This window comes from Orbicella faveolata, unplaced genomic scaffold (assembly GCF_042242905.1).
Source record: "Orbicella faveolata isolate gen_17 unplaced genomic scaffold, um_ofav_v1 contig_26, whole genome shotgun sequence".
In the NCBI taxonomy this organism is placed as follows: Eukaryota; Metazoa; Cnidaria; class Anthozoa; order Scleractinia; family Merulinidae; genus Orbicella; species Orbicella faveolata.
The window spans coordinates 2,757,501-2,782,500 of NW_028301554.1; the positions used below are offsets into that span (position 1 = coordinate 2,757,501).

Below are 25,000 nucleotides of genomic sequence, written 5' to 3' on the forward strand. Positions count from 1 at the left end.
TATGACAAGTGTAACTGTATAAGCAACTCCTCAAGGGCAAGTCAGAGCTTTCTTAACCAGATCGTGTACCCATACTTAATGCAAATGATTATGACTGAAGGCTGTGTACTGTAACAAGCTTTTTATTCAGACAAAGATACTCCCTACCCCTCCCCCTCCTCTTCCTACATCCCACCCAACCCTCAAAAACTTTAGCCCTACTAAAGAAAAGCACTAGGCGTGGTGGGGTTCGTACAGAGGAACTGGTATAGCACTTACCTTGGAGTCGACACGAGGCAGTCCTTTTTCTTCGGCAAATGGCGAAAACAGGAAGGGACGAACATGCTGTAATAAGCACTTGTACATTAGGGAAAAACACTCCGGAACCTCTTGGAATTCTTCGCATTCAAGTTCTTCGAGCACGACCATTATATCCACGAGTGCTAGTCGGACTTTGTCAAGTACCCTGGGCGCTTGTGGCAATCTCTCCTCTTGGTTGTACTTAATCCACGCTATAACAGTCGTGAAGAGGAACGTTTCTGAGGGCACGCTAAGATCGTTACGGGAAAGAAGAAGCAGTAATTCATCAGCCGTAATGTTCTCCATAAACCCCTCTTCCTCGCAGATAACTCCAAATCGCAGAGCAAGCGATCGAAGGCTTTGTTCTCGAAGCTCCGTCAAATTGTGACGATCAGCCACTCTGTAAATTTTCAATCGCGTTTCCAGGTGGAATTTGTCTCGGGTAAGGTTGTGCATGATGAATAACGAGCATTTCTCAACCACGCTCAGAATTTCCAGCTGATCGGCCGCTTCCAAGACATCCAAGACATTAGCTTCGGTTACTGGGAGAACTGAAGTGTAGATGAAATTTAATAATAGCCTAAAAGCCTCCACCGTTAAGTCGTCTCCCTTAACTTCCACCTCGGTTTGCGAGCTTTCCTTCATACCAGCAGAAAACATGGCATCAAAATAGCGGCTAGAGGTGGCCAGAATTATCTTATGAGCGTGGAAAACCTCCCCTTTCACGCTCAAAGTGACATCGGTGTATGAACGATTTTCGCGCATTTTGTTCAAACTTTGAAACATTTCCCGCGAATGTTTGATATCAAACACATCTTCCAACTCCATGTCTGCTTCTAATCGCGAAAAGTTCGCCAATGTTCCGTCTTTGTTCAGTCTGTAAAATCGGAAACGTTTCAGATATTCAATTTTATTTCCAACATTTATAATATACGGACTTATCAACGCACGTGAAACACGCGCCTTCCCCATGTGATTTTATCAATATCAGCTAAGTGATTGGTTATCGCAACGAAATAAGCAGACTGCCGGTTGTTTTCCAGAGATTACGTCTGCAGGTCTTCGTGGATCTATCTATTTATTTTATGTAATAAAGAAGCAAAACTGCAAATGTTATTTGATAACGTTATCTATACGTCTTTCCTCCAATTGATCATAAGTAAGAGGCAATCAAAATGCGAGATTACGTTGACTTATCACATAAATCGTAATTTTAGTGACACCCCGCGTTCAAAGGGAAAATGTCTGGTGTTAATGGTGGTCTCTTGTTTTTGCCGCTGTGGCTTGTGAATTAACGATTATTTTGAAAAGAATGTAAGTCAATTCATCTTACGGACCATTTTCGAAAATGTACTGCCGTGCACACAATAAGTGAGACAAAAAGGACTTTCGAAAGAAATGATGACTGCAGTTTTGTTCATTTTTGCGTTCGACGAAGTGGAACGCAAACCTAATTTTGACATCTGGCTTTTTACAGTTGGTTTCCCTGTGCACGGTTCTAGGCCGAAAAATACCACATTCCTGTAAGGACACCAAAATGGCCACCCCGCTTGAGTTTTGCAGGGGCATGTCACGGCCAGCAAACTGGTACCGTTTAATGCTAAGACATGTGATAAGACATGTGGCGAACATGTGAGTATGTGAGCAGGCCACGTGAGCTCGTCTTTCCGATGGATATTTTTTTGACTTCTTTCCATTCAGTCGCCGCACGCGTCGCTATTATGTGCTCTCAGCGTTAGATTTTGGCGAATTTAAACGCTTCAACGGCAGCGTTTATCGCAATCTGAGGGAATTGTCCTTGTTTATTAACACGACTTGGCTTTGGGATGATAAACCGTGGAAAACAGCTACATTTTGATTGCATTTGTTGATTACTTGCAGTCGCGACAGATAGCTCAGTCTTTATCCGGTCGAAATTTTATTGTTTGGAATCGATGGAAAAGTACTCTGAAGGCAAGATCCATAAGACTACTTTATTCATCTGGGGAAATACTCGAATTAGTCGCGAAACGAGCACGCGACTGCAAATGCTAGCTTAGAATAATGTACGTAATTTAAATATACTATGAAACTTGAGAGACTACAGAAACTGGCAGCGTCACGCAACGTATCAACAAATCGTGACCTCTTCACCAGCATGGACTTTGACACTATGCATATCTGACTGTAAAACCTCGGTTGCTGCTGAAAAATGTTGATTTTAGCAATAGACAAAGGTTGAAAGTCAGCTAGTGAAATCATTTATTTACGATATATAATTATATATTAAAGTGAGAGCGTCGAACGCACTCTCATAATCTCTGATTACTACTAGTATTTAATTTATTCTATACATTTGCTGTTACAAGAATAATCAACTGCAGTTAAGTGGAAACACTATTCCCAATGAAAGAACAAAGCTATACCTGTATATTGTAAACTGTCTGTCAAATTCACATATCCACGTTCAGTTACTAGTACGGGCGATTTTCATGACGCTGAAATCACCTAGTCTAACTTCCTAATGCTCGGCTTCCCCTGGGGGTATTTGTCATCTCTGTTCACAAACTAATATTCTCTGAAAATCCACGAAAGATGAAAGACACCTCTAGATTTTTAAGATAACAATTCTATTCACCAAATTACTGCATTTTATTAGTATCTATGGCACAAGCTAGCAAATGCTAAACTAGATTAGTTAACTTAAGCATAGCTATGCAACCCTTCATCACAAAAAAATTAAACGTTCTTAATTTAAAATTTACTCTACGAAGAGAGTATATAATACAAATAAACTACTATTTCTAAAAATTAAACCTTGATGGGATAACCAAAGTCTTTATGAAAGGCTACTATCTATTTTTCGTTACCCTCTTGAAAGAAAGATGTTCAAATGAAAATGGTGGTAAGGTTGTTAAACGTTTTACCCAATTCCAGCTTTTTCACAAAACTACAAAATTACAAACTAAAACCTCGATTCTCGTTTTATGTATATTATTGCAATGGCACATTGCAGCTCACAGCAATTTGGCAGATCATGTTAACCTTTACCATTAATTCAGAAACGGTCAATCTTCAAAATGCAAACACTTTGAAAAAAAAGGCAAAGTGTCATACACAAGGAAAGTATATATGTCCATTTGACCTCTATCTTAGTCTGTATTCAAGCTGTCTGTCTTCACTGGCATATAACACAAGACTGCATCTTTATTAATTTGTGCTAAATTTTTCCAGTCATTCAAACAGATCTGGTACACCTCTCCAGGTGGAATTCTAATGCCAACATCAACAGGAAATTTATTGACCATAAAATACACCCTCCCTTCTATTTCCACTGCACCAAGGTTGTTTGGGGGAATATGTTTCTGTTCAACAACAGACCAAATGTTGTTTTCCTCGTCATACACTTCAACAGAAGCTGAAGGATACAGGGAAGATCCAGAACCCCCAGCGACATAAAGCCTGTTATTAACCACAAAAAGGCAGGAGTCATGGTGAGGACGGCAGGTTGAGGACTGTTGCTTCCATTTGTTCGTTTTTGGGTTGAAGCAGTGCAATACAGCTGCCTTATCCAGCCAGACCTGAGAAGTATTAGAACTTGCAAATGCCAATGAGGTAGACCCTACTTCAGGCAATGAAGCCTCGATAGCAACTGCAGATGTGGCACATGCCACCTCAAGGTCTGAACCTGTGGTGCAAACTGCAGGTGGGGTAGGCGCCGTCCAAAACAATGAAGCACTGCTAGAAACTGTAGGTTGGGCAGACTCCACCGAAACCAATGAACCACCGGTAGGAAATGTAGATGGGGAAGTTCTAGATGTGGCCCTACACAATGAAGCACTGGTAGATTGGGAAAACATGTTCCCAAATGCAGTTGTAGATGTGGCAGACCCCACCTCAAGGACTGAACCAACGCTACAAACTGCAGATGAGTTAGTGGACCCAAGCCCGCCAGTAACTGCAGATGCGGGAGGTTTGACCCTATGCAATGAACCAGGGGTAGATGGGGCAAATGGGGCAGCTGGGAGCCCACCAAATCCAACAGCAGTTTTAAGACCGTGAAGCACATATATATGTGACTTCCAAACTGTTGCTGATGCATTAGTCAACTGGGTATTTGGATCATCAAACTGTTTCTTAACGAAACCTAAACTAGCCCCACCTTGCCAATTATTCTTAGCTGGGCTATACTTAAAAGGTACACAGGTTGATGCACCACTAATTGCATATAAAAAGTCATCAAGAAAACACAGAGAGTCAATCTGCCTGTTACAGAAGTCACTATGGCTTAGAATTGGGGAGAGTGTTTCCCACGAGTTGCTAACTGTGTCATATCGATAGTTGACAAAATCATTTGCCTTCTTTCCAGCTACATACAAGTAATTGCCAACGTACTCTGCGCAAGAACAATTTGTTGCCTCAGTTAATTGTGCCATGAATGGCAAAGGTTTCCAACTTTTGGCTTCATCATCAAAGTACTGCATCTGAGCCTGAGGGAGAATGGCAACAAGAACCTAAAATGAAGCAAGTTCAGCGCGTTTTAGTACGTTAACAAAACAGGACAATATAAATAGTGGTACTAGCTTATCAATTCTAATTTATGTCACATTTGGGATGTTGAACGGGCAAGCATGTTTACATTCGGTTTCATGCTGATACTTGTTTGATTTTGCGACTTCGCGAACGAAAATTCCTCGGCCAAATTATTGCCTGTATCTTAGTACCCAGAAGATAACATTTTCTTATCTTGATCGAAGACCCTGGTTTGTCTTTCCCTAAAGCAAACTCAGAACTCTGCCTGACTCGTTGCATCTCTGCTGCATTCAACGAGGGAGTTGTCCCTTCCCCCGTCCCCCGCCACATTAACACCCCCTTTGGGATAAGAGATATTTAACGTCTCACTAGATGAGTTGTTCCTTTTCTTACCAGCTTCATCGATCGTGGTTTTACTTTCTCTACGGCAAAATTGTGCGAAGGACTGTTGTTATAGACTAACACTTGAAGCAACTGCATGGCAATCTCTGAATCTCGTTGCATTTCCTCTGTATCCAGTTCTTCAATCAAAACCTTGGTATCCACCAGGCCCAGACGAACAGCTCCGATAACTTTGGCTGCAACTGCCATCCTCTCTTCCTTCTTGTGTTTAATCCACTGCATCACTGATTTGAAGACAAACGTCTCCGAAGATGCATTGAGGTCATCTCGACTGAGGAGGCTGAATAATTGGTCTGCGCCAATATGCGTCTGGAATTCTTCGCTTTCACAAACATCCTTGAATTTCGATGCTATTTCGTGCTCCGCGGCCTCTTGCAGATCTTTCAGACCGTGTCTGTCGGCAATTGTCCAAACGCGGCAGTATGTTTCGACATCGAACCGAAGCTGAATACACTGGATCAGCAAGAAATCGCAGCACAGCTTAACAACGCTTTTCACTTGAAGATGATCAGCGACGGCAAGAACTTCAAATACGTTTTCCTCGTTGACACGAAGATCTCCAGTGTAGATGGAGTCCATTACAATCTTCAAAGTATCAGGTGAAATGCTTTCATCTTTCAGGTCGATGACTTCCTGGTTCGACTCCTTCATTTCAGCAGTAAACATGGCGTGGAAATAATCGCTATTCGCAGCGAGTACAATGCGATGAGCTGGAAAGATGTCTTCACGCACTTTTAAACGAACGTCGATGAATTGACCTTCGTCTCGAAACTGAGCACATTTGGATAAAAGGACCTCGGAATGGGCGACCATCTTGCGATGTTTTGCTCACCTTGTTTAAAATGCAGATCGTGGTGTGTTCAGAGGAGTCTGCCCAAAACATTACGTGCGCAATGTCACGAAAGTTTTTGCCAACATGCGCGCCCGTCCCAGTCCCAGGACCTGCGCGATTCCTACGTAGTGTTTGTTTCTCGCTAGAGTCCATCGAAGCCAGACCCACTACTCATACGCTGACCAGACTTTGACAAGGGAATCTCAGTTTAGGCGACCTTTCTGGCGACCTTTTTGGGAGGCAGTAATGTTACCGGGAGGAGGAAAAGTTGAAGCGAGCGATCGCGTGGTCAACTAGTTACCGGCGTCACGCGATTTACCGGTAACAATCTCGCTCAAATCTCACGCAAGCCGTTCGCTTCGCGAAAGAAATTCATTTACAAGGAAAGTCTAAGCATTTTTCGTGTCCAGCTTTGATCGATTGCAAATGAACTAGAAATGTGTGGAATGTGATGTCGCTAAATGCTGGAAAGTTCGTTCGCCCCACCTCGACTCTCCTTAAGGTGGCTCAAAACAGTTTCCAGCACTTATATCTGGATGGGTCGTTATAGCCACTCTTTATCACTTGATGCCACAATCATGGTATCAAAAAACTGCCCAAGCATTGGTGAACACGTTGTCATCATTTTCATGACACAACAGGTTACCATGGCAACAGTATGACTTCCTAAAAACACTCTTATGACAGCTTTACGGGCTTATAATTAAAAAACGGCACGGTGAAATTTTTTTATATTATCAACTTTTGAGAGGTATGCTAACACACAACTTTTGGCAAAGTTTAAAAAAAATTCTGTACATGGGGTTCAGAGCCACCATAAATTTTCGAAAATTTAAGGAGGCTCCGAACCCGATGTACAGAATTTTTTTAAACTTTGCCAAAAGTTGTGTCTTAGCATACCTATCAAAAGTTGATAATATAAAAAAATTTCACCGTGCCGTTTTTGAATTATAAACCCCTAAAGCTGTAATAAAGGGTGCTTTTAGGAGGTCATACTGTTACTATGGTAACCTATTGTGTCACAAAAGTGATACCAACATGTTCACCAATGATTGGGCAGTTTTTTGATACCATGATTGTAGCATCAAGTGATAAAGAATGGTTATAATGACCCATCCAAATCTAAGTGTTGGAAACTGTTTTGAGCCACCTTAAAAGGAAAAAACTGACTGCATTGCAAGAAATCTCCCTCTCCCTCGAAAGCTTTGGACTCAAACTATATTCGGCTGCATTTAACCTTTATATTAAGTATGTTTTATGTATTTTGACATTGTTTAATATATACCCCACACTAATGTGGAAATTCTTCTCGGAATTAGGGTTAAACGTTGTGTGACAATGACTGTAGGACTGCAATGGCGTGGGTACCAGAAGGGTGCCAGAGGCGGGGTAGACCTTGGAGAACAGCAGAGAAGGAGGGAGAAAGAGCTGGATGGAGGAGCTGGAGGGAGGTGTCTACTGCAGCGACCGACAGAGCTGGTCGGCGACAGAGTGTTGAGGCCTTATGCGCCACTTGGCGTGAAGTAGTTAGGTGAAGGTGAAGGTTGTGTGACAACCCAAATGACTAGAATTACTTTATTTTTAGTCCTTAAAAGTGTCACTGGTAAAATTTACAAATGTGCTATTTACTTTTGTTTGTGTTTCTATTCTTTGTTCTATTTGCACTTTCAAATTACCCATACATTTCATTTACTCATCCTAAAAATTGTTTTTTGACTACAACTACATGTAAAAGTTATGTTTAATGTATAAATTTATGAGGTAGAATTTAAGTTTCTCCCGACTTAAGAATAAATATTTCAGTTCAATTTACACTCTTTTTAATGCAAATCTAACAGGAATCAACGAGATACATTAGCTACTATAGAAGTACAATTGTTGTGTTTTCTTGCTTCCTTATGCATAGAGTGTTGATTAATGCAAACTGAAAGATGCTTTTAGAACAATTTCATAAAATGTGGACTAAAATGCTTTCTTTTGTTTTACAATTTAATGTTACTCTCCTGTGGCGGTTCATTTCATGCAGAATCAACTCCGACAGGCACTTGCTTCATGTCACTCGCCTCAGCTCTGTTGACAGGCATGTAAACAAACACTGCGTCTGCATTGTGATGGCAAATTGGTTCCCAGTCTTCAATATCAACATGGTAAACCTCATCATCAGCAATTCTGATTCCACTGTCATAAGCAAAGCTTCCGAGCATAAAGTAAATGCGACCTTCGATTTCCACTGCACCGTAATTATTGGGTGGTATGTGAGGCTGCGAAATGGAACACCAAAGGTCATTCTCTTCATCATAAACTTCAACATGCCTGGATGGGACAAGTCCCCTTTGGCGTTTACTGGGTGGGTCTGTTTTACCACCAGCGACATACAACTTGCCCTTGACTACAAAGGTGCAAGCTTGGGTGTGACTGTGGGTAGTCCCTGCCAACTTTGTCCACTCATTCTTGGCAGGGTTAAATCTGAACACACCACGGTCAGCACCTCCTGCAGCCCAGGACCCGCCAACAGAATAAATATAGCCATTATGCACAGTCTGAGCACAACCATACAAGCCTTGTTCTTCATGGAATCCAATAAGCTGCCATGTTTTCTTGGAGAAACTAAATCTCTCTGATGCAGCAGTGTGATTAACTTCACAGCCACCAACTACGTACAAGAAATCTTCAAGCATACAGGCCTGGAAATCATGACGTGCATTCTTCATCGGTGGTAGTGTCTTCCAAGAGTTTGTATCAATCTGGTACTGATGGACATCTTTCTCGTCAAAAAGAAACAAATGATTTCCACTGTATAACACGGCTGGTTTGATTTGGAGACTTGGCGGTTTGAAGCCAGAAAAAGGTTGCCAGGTTTTGGACTCACTCTCAAAGTACTTGACTCCAGATGTTGATGATAATGAAACCAGAGCCTGAAAAATAAACAAAAACTGGAGGTTACCAAGTAAAATTTTTTTTATTTCTTGAGATTGCCCAATCCTTGCAAGATCAGCTTTTAAGTAAGCCATGGAGTGTAACATTTTTCTTTCATTTTCTCAGGGGTGGGGTTATTTCTTTAAATGTGTTGTTTCTGAACATACCAACACCTCCCATGAAGTGCTTTATTTAGTTTGAACCCCTGACCCCTCATCCCCCTGGTAATTTCAGCTTTTGTTCATACTTTCTTAAAAAAGTAGGTTTTGAGACCCTCCATCCCCTACCCTTGGAACTGCCAATAACCCTACTTGGTATGGGTATGGATATATTCAGAAACCACACAATTATAGAAATCATCAGAGAGTACAATAGTTTATGAGCTTCCCTTTGGATGTAGTATTTTTCATTGTTATTGGCAACTGTAGGAACCTTGACCAGGGGTCCTCAGAAAGGGCTGCACCACTCATTACATTAATTGATGTGGCCCAATGTTTTGAGTGTTTGGTCCAATTTTTCAAAAGAAATTTTGGACCGTCTTTTTGGACTGCACTTTGTAAAAGCAGAAATTAATTAATAAAATGCCCATTAAGACTTTTTTTTATTATTATCATTACTAAAACTAGGACCCTTTCTCAGAGAGACATGCCCTGCTAGGCCACTACTGTTTTGACATTTTTTAAACCTCTTAAATTTAGAGGTTTCAGACATCAAATTTTTTTGTTACATTAACATTTGGTACATGCCATCATAACTTGAGGCCTGGGGTGCTTAGAAGTGAAATTGGTAAGAGGGAGAGGGTGGGGTGAGAGTGAGTATTGCTTAGATGACAAGTACCAGGGTCCTTTTCGTCTCTCCCCTAGATATGCCAACGGGGTGGTAAGCATGAGAGCTGAAAGCGCAAGTATCTCTTAAGGGTCTACCATGATTTTCCTGCAAAATATGACATGTGTAACTGTATAAGCAACTCCTCAAGGGCAAGTCAGAGCTTTCTTAACCAGATCATGTACCCATACTTAATGGAAATGATTATGACTGAAGGCTATGTACTGTAACAAGCTTTTTATTCAGACAAAGATACTCCCTACCCCTACCCCTCCTCTTCCTATATCCCACCCTACCCTCAAAAACTTTAGCTCTACTCAAGAAAAGCACTAGGCGTGGTGGGGTTCGTACAGAGGAACTGGTATAGCACTTACCTTGGAGTCGACACGAGGCAGTCCTTTTTCTTTGGCAAATGGCGAAAACAGGAACGGACGAACATGCTGTAATAAGCACTTGTACATTAGGGAAAAACACTCGGGAACCTCTTGGAATTCTTCGCATTCAAGTTCTTCGAGCACGACCATTATATCCACGAGTGCTAGTCGGACTTTGTCAAGTACCCTGGGCGCTTGTGGCAATCTCTCCTCTTGGTTGTATTTAATCCACGCTATAACAGTCGTGAAGAGGAACGTTTCTGAGGGCACGCTAAGATCGTTACGGGAAAGAAGAAGCAGTAATTCATCAGCCGTAATGTGCTCCATAAACCCCTCTTCCTCGCAGATAACTCCAAATCGCAGAGCAAGCGATCGAAGGCTTTGTTCTCGAAGCTCCGTCAAATTGTGACGATCAGCCACTCTGTAAATTTTCAATCGCGTTTCCAGGTGGAATTTGTCTCGGGTGAGGTTGTGCATGATGAATAACGAGCATTTCTCAACCACGCTCAGAATTTCCAGCTGATCGGCCGCTTCCAAGACATCCAAGACATTAGTTTCGGTTACTGGGAGAACTGAAGTGTAGACGAAATCTACTAACAGTCTAAAAGCCTCCACCGTTAAGTCGTCTCCCTTAACTTCCACCTCGGTTTGCGAGCTTTCCTTCATACCAGCAGAAAACATCGCATCAAAATAGCGGCTAGAGGTGGCCAGAATTATCTTATGAGCGTGGAAAACCTCCCCTTTCACGCTCAAAGTGACATCGGTGTATGAACGATTTTCGCGCATTTTGTTCAAACTTTGAAATATTTCCCGCGAATGTTCGATATCAAACACATTTTCCAACTCCATGTCTGCTTCTAATCGCGAAAAATTCGCCAATGGTCCGTCTTCGTTCAGTCTGTAAATCGGAAACGTTTCAGATATTCAATTTTAATTTTGACATTTATAATATACGGACTTACCAACGCACGTGAAACACGCGCCTTTCCCATGTGATTTTATCAATATCAGCTAAGTGATTGGTTATCGCAACGAAATAAGCAGGCTGCCGGTTGCTTTCCAGAGATTACGTCTGCAGGTCTTCGTGGAAACCTGCACGCATCAATCACGAAGCTTTTGTCAATAATATGCAGATCCTATACCTGTTGCCAATATGCGAACAAAAGCCGGTCTCCACCTTACATTCCCTTTGGTGGTCGCGTGACCAAAATTTTTTGAGTCACGCACGGGGCCTCCAAAATCACGCAAAAAATCATGACGCGTGAAAAGTGATTAATTCTGTGGTATTTTTTATAAATACGTGTAATGATTTTCTTTTGTCTCATCAACTGTTTACTAGGCAGTAAATTGATATTGCAAGGAGATATTAGACCTTGAACACAGGGTTTTAAAAGCAGGGAAGTTTTCAAAGTAGACACAAAAAACCTTACAGACAAATCATTTCATGAATTATTTATTGTCATCACAAAGAATGACCATACTTTGACAGCTGATTTAAATAGTTTAAAATAAATAATCATTCCTGTTTTGAAAAACTCTGTACAAGACAGTGCTCAATGACTAGTATATGCATTTTGAGATATCCTTTTGCATCTACAATATTCTAAGGAAAAAGAATGAAAGTCTTCAAAAAAAAAGTTGGAAAGTTCATTTTAAAAACTATTGTTTCAATCCTGGCATATGGTTATACTACTTCTAGAACAATGTTCATCTCTTGTTACACGATAAAAACTCTCTCCCTGTTCATAAGACTCAAGTTGAAGAGACAAAATTGTTAAACTCCAAGACTCATCAAGATGCAGAGACCCTTGTTTGAAAATCTAAAACCACAACTTAAATCATTTTCGACTGCAAGGCTGAAAGACACACCATGAAAATTAGACTAAGTGACTCATTACAAAGCAGCAGGGGTATTTTGCAAAACACTGAATGCACTGTTTGCTTGTGGTTAGTTTCACTCACGTTGGCTTGCCGCTAGCTTTTACTTATTGGAAAAGTGCCAAATGCAATATAATGCTGTCCTCAATTCCAATAGGTAGAAGCTAGCTACAAGCAAACATGGGTGAAACCAACTACAAGGAAACAGTGTATTCAATGTCCCACATGTGAAATACCCTTGCTGATTACAACGGATTTCACGTTGAGATCAAAACTTTTCAGAGACCAACTATTTATAAGTGATCATTTGCCACCTCTTCCAGTCCATGTAAGTTAGTTAGTTCACTAAGTTAACTATGTTTCTCTCTCCATGCAGTTAGTTTGTCTCACGAGGGAATGATCTGAGATTTCACCCAAAAAATTCCACATTGATGATGTCAATCTACAAAGATCAGTGAAGTGCACACGATAGGCTGTTTATAGCATAAAAACAACCAGAACAAAGTAATAGCCCATCAAAGAAACATCTACCACACTGCTCAGTATGATACTATGACTCCTCTTCAACAAGGGATGAATTTAGTGCAAGAAATAAGATGTTTGATTACTCAAGCTAAAAAGCCAGTAGTGGTCCCACTAAGATCAAGCTCAACATGTTGATCACTAACAGTCATTCTTGTCAACCTTCCAAGCATCTTTCACTTTGCTGATGGCTTCCTCCAGATCCTCTTGTTTGGATTTCAAATCTCCTTCTAGACTACTCAGCTGTTCTTGAGACGATTCAAGTGATTTAAACTGTTCCAGAAATGAGGCAACTGTGCCATACAGTTGTTCATTTGACTGACTTTTAGTTTTGCCTTCATCAGCACTTCCTTTATCTTCAGACACCTCTCTTCCACCAGTAGAATGTTCCAAAACATTTTCTACAAAAAAATGAAAACATTTTAGTTAAGTTTCCAGTCCAGCTGAAATCAAAGAATACAATATCATTTTAAGGGCCCATTAACCGATCTTTTAGAGCCGTTGCTAAGGAAAATTTATTCTCATATAACCTCATCATTTTTAGTAAGTTTGAAATGAAGAGTTATTTCAAGAGTTCAGACTTTTTCATGATCAGTAACACTAGTGATGATGTCATCAGGCCACACCCATCGTCATGTGACTAATACTGAAAAAACGCAAAGGCTCCCAGGCAAATTACTTTATCGAGATTTTTTTCATTGATTCAAAATTTTAATTTAAATCCTCATTACGCTATGCATAGATTTTGTTTCATTTCTAACAGGTCAGATCTTGAGTGAATTTCAAAATATTAAAACATTCGTAATTTTTTTTAAAAAGCAAGACTTTGAAAAAGAAATGCATAGCTATCTTTCCAACATTGGCTTTAATTGAAATCTATCGAAAAGGGCTGGATTTAATGAAAAACCATGTTTCCTTTAGCATTTAAAGAAACCAGAAGTGCACCTGATATATATTGGAAGTTACCCTATCAGCACGTGCACAATTTACACTATCAGCGCACTTCAGTAAGATCAAACAAAGCCACACAGGTTTTCTCTTTCTATTGCTCTTGTTTTTCTGTTTTTATCTTATTTTGTCTTTGCTTGTACTTTTTTTACTTTGCATTTTGTGAAGCACAAAGAAAAACATCTAAAATGTGAGCGAATTTGGAAGTTATTGAGTTGTTTTCATTTTCTGCGCTCAGGCTGACGTAAGTAACCGGAAGTGAAATTTCACCTCCTTAACAATGTGTGCGAGCACATGCATAAATCGGTTAATGGGCCCTTAATGTAAGCCTATTGATCAAATAGAAACATCAACATCAACCTGGGAAAACCCTGTGTACGTTTGACTTGTGATGTGCCCACAGGAGAGCAGGGGGGAGGGGAGGGGGTGGGGGATGTGAGGAAGAATTTTGTATTAGTGGCTTTCTTGCTGGGGTGGAGAATTTGACACTGTATATGGGAAGGTTGATCACTGGTGGCAAAAGCAAACAAGCTACCTTGAAATCATGGTGACATTTGACATCAAAGGGCAACCCCATTTTTTGAAGATTTAAGTTGCAAAAAATTATTAAAGTTTTCTTTAATTTTGCTAATAGTGCTTCACTGAAAATAGACTACTCGCAAAATTCATACAAAACCACATCCGGGACTCGGTGGCATATTTTCCACAACCTCACTAGTGAAGACATTGATTTTGTCATTTCCTGCTTATTTACGGACGTTTGTACAAAGAGTCAAAATGACATATAACAAAAAGAAAATTACACAGTACCTTAAAAATATGAATTTTATTTTCTCATGTTAAAAACAATATTTTACTCGGCGTCGACAAAACCAGGATCAGACCGGACCGGATCACGGATCGGATCACGGACCGGATCACGGATCGGATCACAGATCGGATCACAGATCGGATCACGGATCGGATCACGGATCAGATCACGGACCGGATCACGGATCGGATCAAGGAAAAAAATTCAAAATTTTGTTGAACAAATTGCAGTAGAGTGACTACTGTGAGCAGAAAGTTTTATTTAATTCAGGTGTGATATTCCTTTATTCTTTTATAATATCAAGCCAACTGGGAGCTGGTCACAGATGAATTTTTTCAGGCTGTTGGGTTTTGATTGCAATGATCAATCATGTCTTCATATCTTTCTCCGCAGTTCAGATAAATGATATTTCGTGTATTCACTTACATCAAAGGTTAACTGTCATAAAACGAGTCAGTATGGTAATAATAGGACGAACGTATGAATAGAAACACAAAAACTAAAAACACTAAAAAATTAAACACCTGATGATTTCAAACAATTTCCGTTTTTGAGACAAGTCTATACTTTTACAAGATGTGAGTTTGGAATACGATATTTCGCACTGGAATAAAACGAAACAAACCATTTGTATTTCAAGGAAATATAGCTGTTTTACAAAAAATTCTAGGAATGACATCGATAGTGTGAACGATAACGCAACCCGAGAATAAACAACATTTTAGGAGTTACGTCACGAGTTTTAGAGTTATTTTTAGGGTCGTAAAGAGTTGCCTTTAAATAGAATAAAACCTTAAAATGATCGTGTTCTAGGATAGAAAACACTTAAGAGGCAAGAACAAATCAAAACGGAATGAGGATCATCAAGGATGGCAAAGATTAACGGGGATTGCAAATGACGAACTTGAAAAACTAGGCTAGTTTTTTCAAGATGTGCAAATCGTGACGTAGCTCCTTCAAAACAAGTCATGTCCTTAAGCTTTTGTATGTAAGTTTTCTCATTTAACTGTAACGCCAACTGTAACGCTCACATCTGACACGAAAATGTAGCTGAGAATTAGCCACTGATAACAATTTCAAAAATGAGAATGGGAGGTTCACGCAAGCTTCGAGCCAACTAACATTCAAATATAACTACATCTGCCTGTTCATTACAATTTAAATTCGTCGTAAATTAGGCGCTTATGTGGTTTTTTAAATGACCTCTTGTCATTCTCTGTAATTAACATGTCATTGCGTCAAATTCGGGATTCTTATTTTCATTTAACATATTTTAGTTTTCCACTTTTATTTTTTATTTATCATTATCTTATAAACGGTTTGATTTTAGTTTTTGATTTTTTTTTCTTTAAAACTTTTTTTTTTTCTGTGATCCGATCCGTGATCCGATCCGTGATCCGATCCGTGATCCGATCCGTGATCCGATCCGTGATCCGGTCCGTGATCCGATCCGTGATCCGGTCCGTGATCCGATCCGTGATCCGATCCAGGTTTTGTCGACGCCATATTTTACTCACTTTACTGTGCACATTTGTAAAATATTATTTTTACCACTCAAAAATGTAATTCATATCTTTTCACCACCATGTAATATCTTCTATATGTTTTCATGTGTAATCTTTTTACACCAAAATACCGTCATATAACAACGAGAAGGTTTTCCAATTTCAATAACCGTTAAGCTTGTGATATGAGCTCTTTGATTTTTTATACATTAGGAGAAATCCATCAGTTATAAACCTAAAACAATTTTTTTCTTGTTCAACAAATAAAAATAAGACTTTCAAGTTACCTGTTTTATCCGAGTGACTCGCTGAGATGTTTGTTTTGCCTTTAGTCTGATCACGAGTTGCATGAAGGCTCACATGTTCTCCCAACATTGGTGACTTGAAAACAACGTCGTCATCTTTTGCTGCCGATAGATCTTCCAAAATTTGTTCTACCGAAGGAGGAGAAGGACCTTGGCGAGGTTTTGGACTTGACATTGAAAAAGAATCTAGAAATACCATCACGAAATGTGGGCTACATTTGAAAGGAAAAAATATATCACGCTCAGACAGCCGCCATTTTGGAAAAGGCTTGGGTTGGAATCCGCTGACCGCTTGTACGAAGCATAACTCTCCCCACTCCTTCCCATCCTGTTAGGATAGAGCACTTCGAGGTAGCGGGAAATTGTAGCGGGAAAGATTTTCCTCGATTTTCCTCGATTTTCCCCGTGAAAACTTGATTGTTATGAGGAAAATAAACCTCGGAAAGCTACGGTGCTCTACACAGTCTTCTGTTAATGGTCATTCTCCAAGTTGCCCTTCCACAAAAAGCCAAACCCAGGCTACAATTTCGAGTTTCTTCGTTAGAAAACCATGTTCCAAGTCGGAGGATACTGACAACACAGGAACGAAAGCTTCTAAGGTAGGCTTGTTTACAAGACTGCGGTATCTACTAACCCTGACTAACCTAGTGCAGGATTGTATACTCTTTATCTGGAATATTTGATATTTTGATATCTACTGTTTCCTGAACAAAAGCAACGTAGAATGTACTGTTCTGGGTGGGAGAGGGTAGAGTTAGATGATGGCCTGTGTAATACGCAGACTCTGGACTGCAGACTGCAGATTGCGGACCCCGGGTAAAATGCAGACTGAGGGTAAAATGGAGTCTGCAGTCTGCAATTTACCCTCAGTCCGCATTTTATGCCCCAGTCTGCAGTCTGCAGTCCGTGTTTCACACTGACCTTGTAGAGGATGGATGGAAGGAAGGGGGGAGAGGAGAGGGGTTAGATGAGAGGAGAGGGTATGGAACAGTCTCTCGTAGTTACAGGGTATGGATAGAGCTAGACATAACATCTGCTTTCAGTCACTTTGGTGCAAATAAGTTTAGTGACATCTTCAACGTCTGGTGAGACAGAGATGCCATATGCCTATGTGTTGTTCCAGAAAATATCCATACCCCTCCCACAGAAGGTTTTGTACATGTAGCTTGAACTTCCCCTCTGGAAATTCCCTTTTAGTGTTGTATTTTCCTTTTAAAAAATGGGCTTTTGAAACCCCCCTCCCCCTTGGAATTTCTATTAACCTCCCTTGGGGTGGCCGTATGGATATTTTCTGGAACTACACAATATCCACTCAAGGTAATTCCTTAGTATTGCATTGCGCATCCCTACTGCACACGATTTTCGCGTCATTAGCGCACGCGCATACAAAACGTAAGAGATTTCCCTCAAACTAACCTTGATAGCAAAGTAAATGCTGCTTTTCTCTTAAACGAGCACGGTGACCCCCAATTTTTTTGTTCCAGTATTTGCTAAGAACTGTCTGATAAAGAACATATTTGAAGAAGAAAAAAAAGTTTGATAGTAGAACAATTTTTTTTGGAAAATGGTTCTATACTGGGTGTATTTTGGCCAAGGCAAGGACTTCAAGCTAACCACGGAACTGTCCGAAAAAGTGCAATATTCCCACAACCAGGCAATCAAAAATGATTTAAATGAAGCAATACTGCTTATGTGAATAAAAGAAGCTTTACTTTCAAGATAAAATTTTGTGTCTTTGAAGTAACCAAGACTTAATTCTGTATGAAGGTGATTCAAATTTTTATTTAAGCGCAACCATTGAAAATAGCCCATTTTAAGAGCCTGCTGACGCGTAAACAAGCATGGTGACCCCATTTTTTTATTGCATTTTTTTAATGTTCATATCATGAATGTTAATTATGCCAAGTTTCAAAAAAAGTTTGATAGTAGAACAATTTCAAGGGAATTACCTTAATTGATTGTTTCTGTCACCATTTTGTCAACTTAAACATTAACTCACCTAGCCCTGTGCCCAGGGACATCTTTCCTCCTGCTTCCCCCTCCCTCTCACAATTTTTTTTCACGTCTATACATCTACAGTGTCCTTTGCTGTATACTTGTGAGTGAAATTTACATGTAATGTCAGTTGTTTATGAAATTTTGGGCATATAATGCCTAAATGGGACAGGTCCAGACCTGCCTCCTATAACCTCTCCCTCACCCCCTCCCAAATCCTGCACCCCTGCATAATTACAGTACTATAGTACAATAGATGAAATGTCAGTAGTTGCAGGCAAATATGAAAAAATCCCAGTCCTTGATGGGATTCAAATGTGTATAATTTGTACATGTACAAACTCCCAGATACCAATCTCTAAGTGCAATTAATTCAGTGGGAAAAATATTCAACATAGAGAAAATTTTATTGACTGATAGCAATTGTATTTTATTTATTTTTTTATTTTTTTATTTTTTGCAGAGGACTATCAGCAAGTCATCTCATGATGAGGACAACAATGAGTGCGTTGCACAGAATTCTAAGAAGCAAAGACTTCATCTGGATCAGTCCATGCAGGATGGTGACCAGGGTGATGACGACCATTTGACATTGACAAACAAGGAGACATTAAGTTCTTCCACAATGGCTAAATTGAGCTGCTTTCAAATGGACTCAAATTTAAAGGATCAGTCATCTAGAAACAACGAGTTGGGAATTATATCTCACTCCAGAAGTCACCAGGAAAATTTCAAGTTGGATAAAGATTTTGATAGCGAAAGTAGCGGGGCTCATATCTCTGTTCTTAACAATGGTGATATAGAGGAAATGGAGATAAACAATAGCATTTCTCAGGAAAGCTTCAACTTCACAAAATTTGCGTGCGTGTCGCACACACCTGTGAAATCAATCAGCAAGATTAAAGCTGTACTGGACAAGAGTGACGCAGACAGTTTGAAGTCTTTGAACTCCAGGACTAGATCTGCATATACACCACTGGAACTACAGTTTCTTGAAGTGAAGGCTAAATACCCTGATGTTATTTTATTTGTGGAGTGTGGGTATAGGTACAGATTCTTTGGAGAGGATGCTGAGGTAATTATCATACCTCCTTCTAGCTGTGTTGTTCCTGAAAATATCCACTCACCACCCTCGCGTAGGGTGTTTTGGTTAGAACCCTTCCCCACCCCTCTGGAAATTCCAGTTAAGCTTCATACTTACCCCTCAAAATATTTCTGTTTAAGGCCCCCCTACCCCACCGCTTGCAATTACCAATGACCTTCCATGAGCTGGATATGGACATTTTCTGGAACTGCACAGAATGAGATTCGTTAAATCCGGTAATGATTGTCAGCAACCTTAACAAGACCTGTGTATCTATTATTACAGTGAGGACACTCAAACCTTGAACACTGGACATTGTGTTGTATATTTATTGAGCTCTTTAGAATTGGGGCTCTTCATACCATATAAAAGATTAGCATTTTTGCAGTGTAAAGACATTTAAAATACTTTTATTACTTTTTTTTGCCTGGTTTACCTGGTTCACTTGTCTGGTTCACTTGTTTCACCTGGTCAGGAGGCTAGGTCACCTCATTTAACTGGTTCACATGGCAGACTCAGTTGGCGGTGGGCAAAGTTGTGTCCAATAGCCTGTGGCGAGTGGATTGTATGGTTGAAGTGATCTCATAGGGAAGTGATTTGTTTGGAGAATTTTCTTTTGAGGAAATTTAGGAGGGGTTCTGGTGAGAATGGCTTTTGGGCAAGAACATCATACTGTAGTTACAATTTGTCCGAAGGGTAACATCAGAGATTGTCTTTTTTTTTTTTGGCACCTTGCAACCACTTGCCCATGAAACAGTGCAAAAAATGTGAATATATTAAGCTATGTTGTACATGTACATGTAGATGGTTTAACATATTTATTGTTGGATAACAACAAACTTTAATGATACTTTCAACACAAAGTTGAGTGACTGAATGTTTCTTAATACAATGATGTGGGGGGTTGCATTAATCTTTATTGCTTACAAGCTCAAAAAGGTAAATGAATGAAAACCAGCGAACCATTATTATAATGTTGTCTTTTATAGATTGCTGCTAAGGTACTCAACATTTTTTGTCATATGGATCATAATTTCAACACTGCAAGTGTACCTACACACAGATTGCATGTTCACGTCAAAAGGTAATCAGTGCCGGCTGTTGACTGAAATTTTGATGTATCTGTGTAACTCAAGTACACAGGTAACCCCTAAAAGTAGCCTGAGGTAGCACAATGCCATTGTCGTGGTCTCATCATCATCATTATTGTCATCATTGCCGTCATCATCATCCTCATCCTCATCCTCATCGTCACCATTATCATCAGTGTTGTTGTTATCGTCATCCTTTATTTAATATTACAGGCTGTTAAAATGTTGGCATCTCATGACGTGATGTCCTGCTCTTCAGGTTGGTCAGTAAAGGTTACAAAGTTGGAGTGGTGAAACAAACAGAAACAGCAGCACTGAAAGCAGTGGGGGAAAACAAAAGCAAAGTTTTCACAAGAGAGCTGCAGGCACTGTATACAAAGACAACATTAGTTGGGGAAGGTATTTTTTTTGTCATAACCTTATTCATCTGTTTAGTGACCCAGTGGAATCTGGGTTGAGCATTCCAGGTTCGAGTGTACAGTGTAGGGTCATTACATTGTGTTCTGGGAAGCTCCTCGAATGGGTACTCTCATCCAATTTGCGCTTTCCCTTTGGAAATTATTATCTTCTATTTCTTCTTTTTCTTGTTTTTTGTTTTGCTTTGTTGTATTTTTTTTTTTATCTCATTCCCAATAAAGTTTATTAAATGAAAAAGTTCCTGGGCAAGACACCTTACTGACAAAGTTCCTTTCCCTTTCAGCCAGGTTTATAATTGGTTACCCTACCATAATTATACTAAGTCTGTTTTTATTCTAGTGTCTAGAAGAATCTTTATATCCGGGACAAAGGGGAGGGGGAGGGGAACAGGTTGGCTGGGGGACTAGATATGCTGTCTCCCACTCTTTTTATGTTACAGAAACTGGGATAACCCATGGCAGTTTGGGACTACTGGCATGATGCAGGCTTTACATGTACATGATGTATCAGTTTTAGCTTTATTTGAAATAAAATAATAGAAATTAGCCCCTTACTGTAGATAGCTTGATGATACCAATTGCAAAATGTTTCCGAAAACATTGTAGATCCATGCATGGGAGGGCATTGTCTTGCACTATACTTTTAAACTCTCCCAAACTTTTTGACACATTTGTAGCAGGCACAGTATTTTCATTTCTTAAAATAATGCATAGAGCGGTTTTCATTGAGTCCTGTCTATGGAGGTATTATCTATGACAAAATTTAATACTCAGTAATTGAAATAAAATCATTGCAGTCATAAATGTATCATTCTAAAGCTGAAATTATGGCAACAAGCTGATTTTGCAAACAGTCATAATGCATGCCTCTTTGTGCTATGCCTACTGCTGTCATGTATCTTTGTGTTTATTACCTCTTTATGTTGTGCGTATTTGTGTCATGACTAGTCGCAGAACCAGCTTGTTGCCATTCAACTTTGGGTTGATGCATTCATGATTGCAACGATTTTATTTCAGTTACTGAGTATCCAATTTTGTCATAGATACAACTCCATAAGTTTCATAAATCCAAAACCAAAACCAAATTAACTACCAACCAATAATTATTAGACCGCTCAGCCAGTCTCAAACTGTAGTGAAACCAAAACCAAAGTAATTGCCTGATTACTTTCAACACTCAATTGAAAACCACTCTAAAATGAAAATAGGCATTTAATCACAAAAATGCCCTCCTTGATTGCTTCATATAATGTATTAAAGATATGAAGACATTGGAAGAATTGGATGAAGTTGACTCTGTGGAGATGGGCAGTGGGTATCTTATGTGTCTTGTTGAGGTTGATGTGCAGGACTCTAAAACAAGCAGTGACAAGAAAATCTTTGGCTTGGTGGTAAGTTATTTACATTGTTGAATGGTGTCAGGCAGGGGCTCATTAAGGCCGGGCACTGGGCAATTGACTGACTGTGAGGCTGATTTTGTCCACTTCATTTGACCATCTGGAAGAAAGTTTTGCTCGCCTGTAAAACCCAGTAGCCCCCTGATGAAAATGTTATTGAGAAACTCCTGTGTAGCAGTACGTTTTGGTAAGGGTACATGTATGCATGTAAGTTGGGATACTTTCTTAAGGAAAAAGTGTAAAGCTAAGGTTTAACATACACCAACATTTAAAGTCATAGCCTATTGCTTAGTTCAAGGAGCAGATTCAAAGCTTGAAGCAGTGGCACATTTTCATACAAAAAAACCTTGAATTCTAGCTTGCCCTTAGGACAAGTATCTCTCAAATTTTGCTTGCCCTGGGTACTTAAGTCAACGATTTAGTTGGCAGACAACTTGCTTGATGACTTGCCCATTGGGCAAGTGAAAATGAAAAGGTACTAACCCAGAAGGAAAATCTCCTTGTCGCGGATGACAGGATGGCCCTTTCTTCAAGCCCTGTAATCTAAGCAGCCCTGTGGTGCATGACTGTGCCAGAAAACTGCTGACCAGCACCAGCTCAAGTCTAACTTTGCAAAATTACATTGTCACACAATTATGACAAAATACAGGTAAAACAACACTTCTTCAATTTTTTAAACTTAATAGACCCTATTCATAAATAGTACAAATATTATTAAAAATTCTTTTGTAAGTATTAAAATTAGCCTGACTAACCTTGTTTTTGAGTTGATAATTCAAAAGAACTTTTACTGTCAAACTGAGTTTAGTGAGGCTAACTTAAATGCATTCAAAAGAACTTTAATTATGTATTGGGTCTATTAATACTTTTATTCTAACAATCCAAACTGAACCCACAAGAAATCTAGGGAAAAAATTTGCTGTGGGAATTTTTTGACAGGCTGTTCAGCCCTCCACTGGTGATGTCGTCTATGATGAATTTGAAGATGAGCCAAGTTACACAGAGCTAGAGTCTCATTTTGAGCACATCAGCCCAGAAGAGTTACTCCTTCCAGATTCCCTCACCGTACAAACAGAGAACTTCATCAGGGATTATGTTACAAGGGTACAAAGGTAATTGTCAATAGATCTTTATTTTCTGATGTTAGACTTTTTCTTGACATCTTTGAGTTCCCCCCCCCCCAGCCCCCCCTCCTATGAACACAAGCAATACCCCTAGCACTAAGAACAACAGAGGTGTAGATTAACAAGAACAAATGGTAACAGATCAACTGCTCTTCCTTACTTGAGATTTTTCTGGCAGAAATATAACATGGGGGCTAATCTTCTGTCTGTATCTGTACTATACCTTCAGTTAATAGTAATTTTTTATTTTAGGCTGGATTTTAAAAGCCTTGTCTCTGACCTATACATGTAGACATATATGACTGCAGATTTGGTCAAATCTCCTTAGGATATTAGCCAAAAAACACATGTGAGAAAATTCTCCAGCCCCCCTCCCCTTAAATAAGAACAATAATGGAAGTATCTAAGAGAATGGAAACAGAAAGCTGTGGACAACAATCATAAGGTCTTGGCTAACCAGAAATGCAGTTCCTCTTCTTTCAATTCCTATATTTCCTTCATACTGCTGTAAGAAAAAGAGTACATAAAGGATGTTGTTGTTGTCCCCTTTTAGCATCTTATTACTGATTATTTTATGAATGCATATATCTACTTTTTCATCTGCTACTTTTCTCTAAGAAAATGTCTGGCCTTATTTTCCATTGTGGGAAACAGAATTAAGTCAATATGGTTTGCTGCTAAGCACATTTCATTTTGTTAAAATTCCTACAGACCGGAGAACAGTATCAGACTTGAAAGAATGCCTGATCGACTGTTTGATCACTCAGCAGCTCTGAACTGTATCACAGAATTCTATGAAGAACATAGACCTGTGCGAAATGAGGACGTATGCAAAGTGAATATCACAAGAGAATCAAATGAGCAGCAAAAATGTTCAGCATTGGAAATGATCCTCAAATTACCCAAGTCAGTTCAGACGTGTTTTGCAGCACTTATCCAGTACCTCAAAGATTTCAAGCTAGAGAGAATTCTCAGATTAACAAGGTACCTACATGTTGGGTGTAATTGTAAAGCAGTGTATATCTCCGTCATAACTTCCTGGTCACAAACTAATTCATTACAGTATAACCAATAGCTCAGGATATGCTACCTTCTGGCCCTTTAGCTCAGTTGGTATAGAGCAACAGTGATCTAATCTGGAGATTGTAGTTTCCAATCGTCACACACAAATGTTGTGTTCCTGTGTTTTCCTTTCAATTTTGTGACTTTTTTTGTCACATTCCATTGATTAACATTTTTCTTTGGAAAATAGCTTTCCAGCGGATTAAAATTATTTTTTCTAGCGAGCATATTTTATACCCTTTCAATTGACATATTGCATTCTTCACTGCTGTAAATATTTGTGGAGATATTAAATAAGACGTGTCACTGTCAATTTATTCGTTGAAAATGAGTTGAGGGCTAATCTTCCCAGAGATGGAAAATTATGGGTTATTTCTAACACTCAAAATTACTATAGAAAAAGGTAAGTTGACATCAAACCAGGTGGTCCATGCTGCCAGAGCTTATCCCAGTGTCTGTAACATTTAGCAAATCAGGGTATTTCTACCCCCCCCCCCCCCAGATGAGATGCTAATTCATCACAGGGTTAATTACCCCCCCCTCCCCCCCTAAGCATTTAAGGGTCTTACCCAAGAACCAAATGCAGTGATCACGGCCTGGCCTAGATAGACTGTTCTGTCTAGAGTTCAGCACATCAACCACCAGACCATTGAGCTCCTCCCTCATAATTACTATACATATACGGTTTCCAGCTATCTAACACATCAGCGGTTGTGACCTGC

At 39.6% G+C, this 25,000-nt stretch overlaps 5 protein-coding genes and 1 long non-coding RNA gene across 7 annotated transcripts in view; 2 read left to right on the forward strand and 4 right to left on the reverse strand.

Moving 5' to 3' along the window:
* The window catches only part of LOC149107644 (kelch-like protein 23), a 3,490-nt gene extending 2,296 nt beyond the window's left edge, over positions 1–1,194 (reverse strand). Inside the window, exon 1 of the mRNA XM_089296205.1 lies at positions 259–1,194. Coding sequence (XP_089152331.1) covers positions 259–1,107 — 849 coding nt within the window. The 5' untranslated portion in view covers positions 1,108–1,194. The remainder of the gene's footprint in view (positions 1–258) is intronic.
* Positions 1,195–2,238: 1,044 nt separating this feature from the next.
* LOC110065063 (kelch-like protein 26) lies at positions 2,239–6,089 on the reverse strand. Its single transcript, XM_020772173.2, has 2 exons — positions 5,185–6,089; positions 2,239–4,772 (listed from the first exon to the last, which is right to left on the reverse strand). Exons 1-2 carry the CDS (start codon positions 6,004–6,006, stop codon positions 3,411–3,413), a joined length of 2,184 nt encoding a protein of 727 aa, XP_020627832.2. The 5' UTR covers positions 6,007–6,089; the 3' UTR covers positions 2,239–3,410.
* Positions 6,090–6,166: 77 nt separating this feature from the next.
* Positions 6,167–9,510, forward strand: LOC149107645 (uncharacterized). The gene is made up of 3 exons (XR_016209251.1): positions 6,167–6,346; positions 7,345–7,562; positions 8,052–9,510. It is a non-coding gene; the product is annotated as an uncharacterized LOC149107645 (long non-coding RNA).
* Positions 7,587–11,260, reverse strand: LOC149107646 (kelch-like protein 23). Its single transcript, XM_089296305.1, has 2 exons — positions 10,141–11,260; positions 7,587–8,940 (listed from the first exon to the last, which is right to left on the reverse strand). The coding sequence occupies exons 1-2, from the start codon at positions 10,987–10,989 to the stop codon at positions 8,044–8,046; spliced, it is 1,746 nt and encodes a 581-aa protein (XP_089152431.1). The 5' UTR covers positions 10,990–11,260; the 3' UTR covers positions 7,587–8,043.
* Positions 11,261–11,577: 317 nt separating this feature from the next.
* Positions 11,578–16,373, reverse strand: LOC110065044 (uncharacterized). Its single transcript, XM_020772151.2, has 2 exons — positions 16,092–16,373; positions 11,578–12,941 (listed from the first exon to the last, which is right to left on the reverse strand). Exons 1-2 carry the CDS (start codon positions 16,306–16,308, stop codon positions 12,682–12,684), a joined length of 477 nt encoding a protein of 158 aa, XP_020627810.2. The 5' UTR covers positions 16,309–16,373; the 3' UTR covers positions 11,578–12,681.
* LOC110065030 (DNA mismatch repair protein Msh3-like) overlaps positions 16,351–25,000 on the forward strand; it is a 22,078-nt gene continuing 13,428 nt past the window's right edge. For both annotated transcript variants that reach the window (XM_020772135.2, XM_020772136.2), the window contains exons 1-7: positions 16,351–16,708; positions 18,568–19,179; positions 20,178–20,272; positions 20,539–20,678; positions 21,956–22,086; positions 23,032–23,204; positions 23,928–24,200. In XM_020772135.2, the coding sequence (XP_020627794.2) occupies positions 16,532–16,708; positions 18,568–19,179; positions 20,178–20,272; positions 20,539–20,678; positions 21,956–22,086; positions 23,032–23,204; positions 23,928–24,200 (1,601 nt within the window). In that variant the 5' untranslated portion in view covers positions 16,351–16,531. The remainder of the gene's footprint in view (positions 16,709–18,567; positions 19,180–20,177; positions 20,273–20,538; positions 20,679–21,955; positions 22,087–23,031; positions 23,205–23,927; positions 24,201–25,000) is intronic.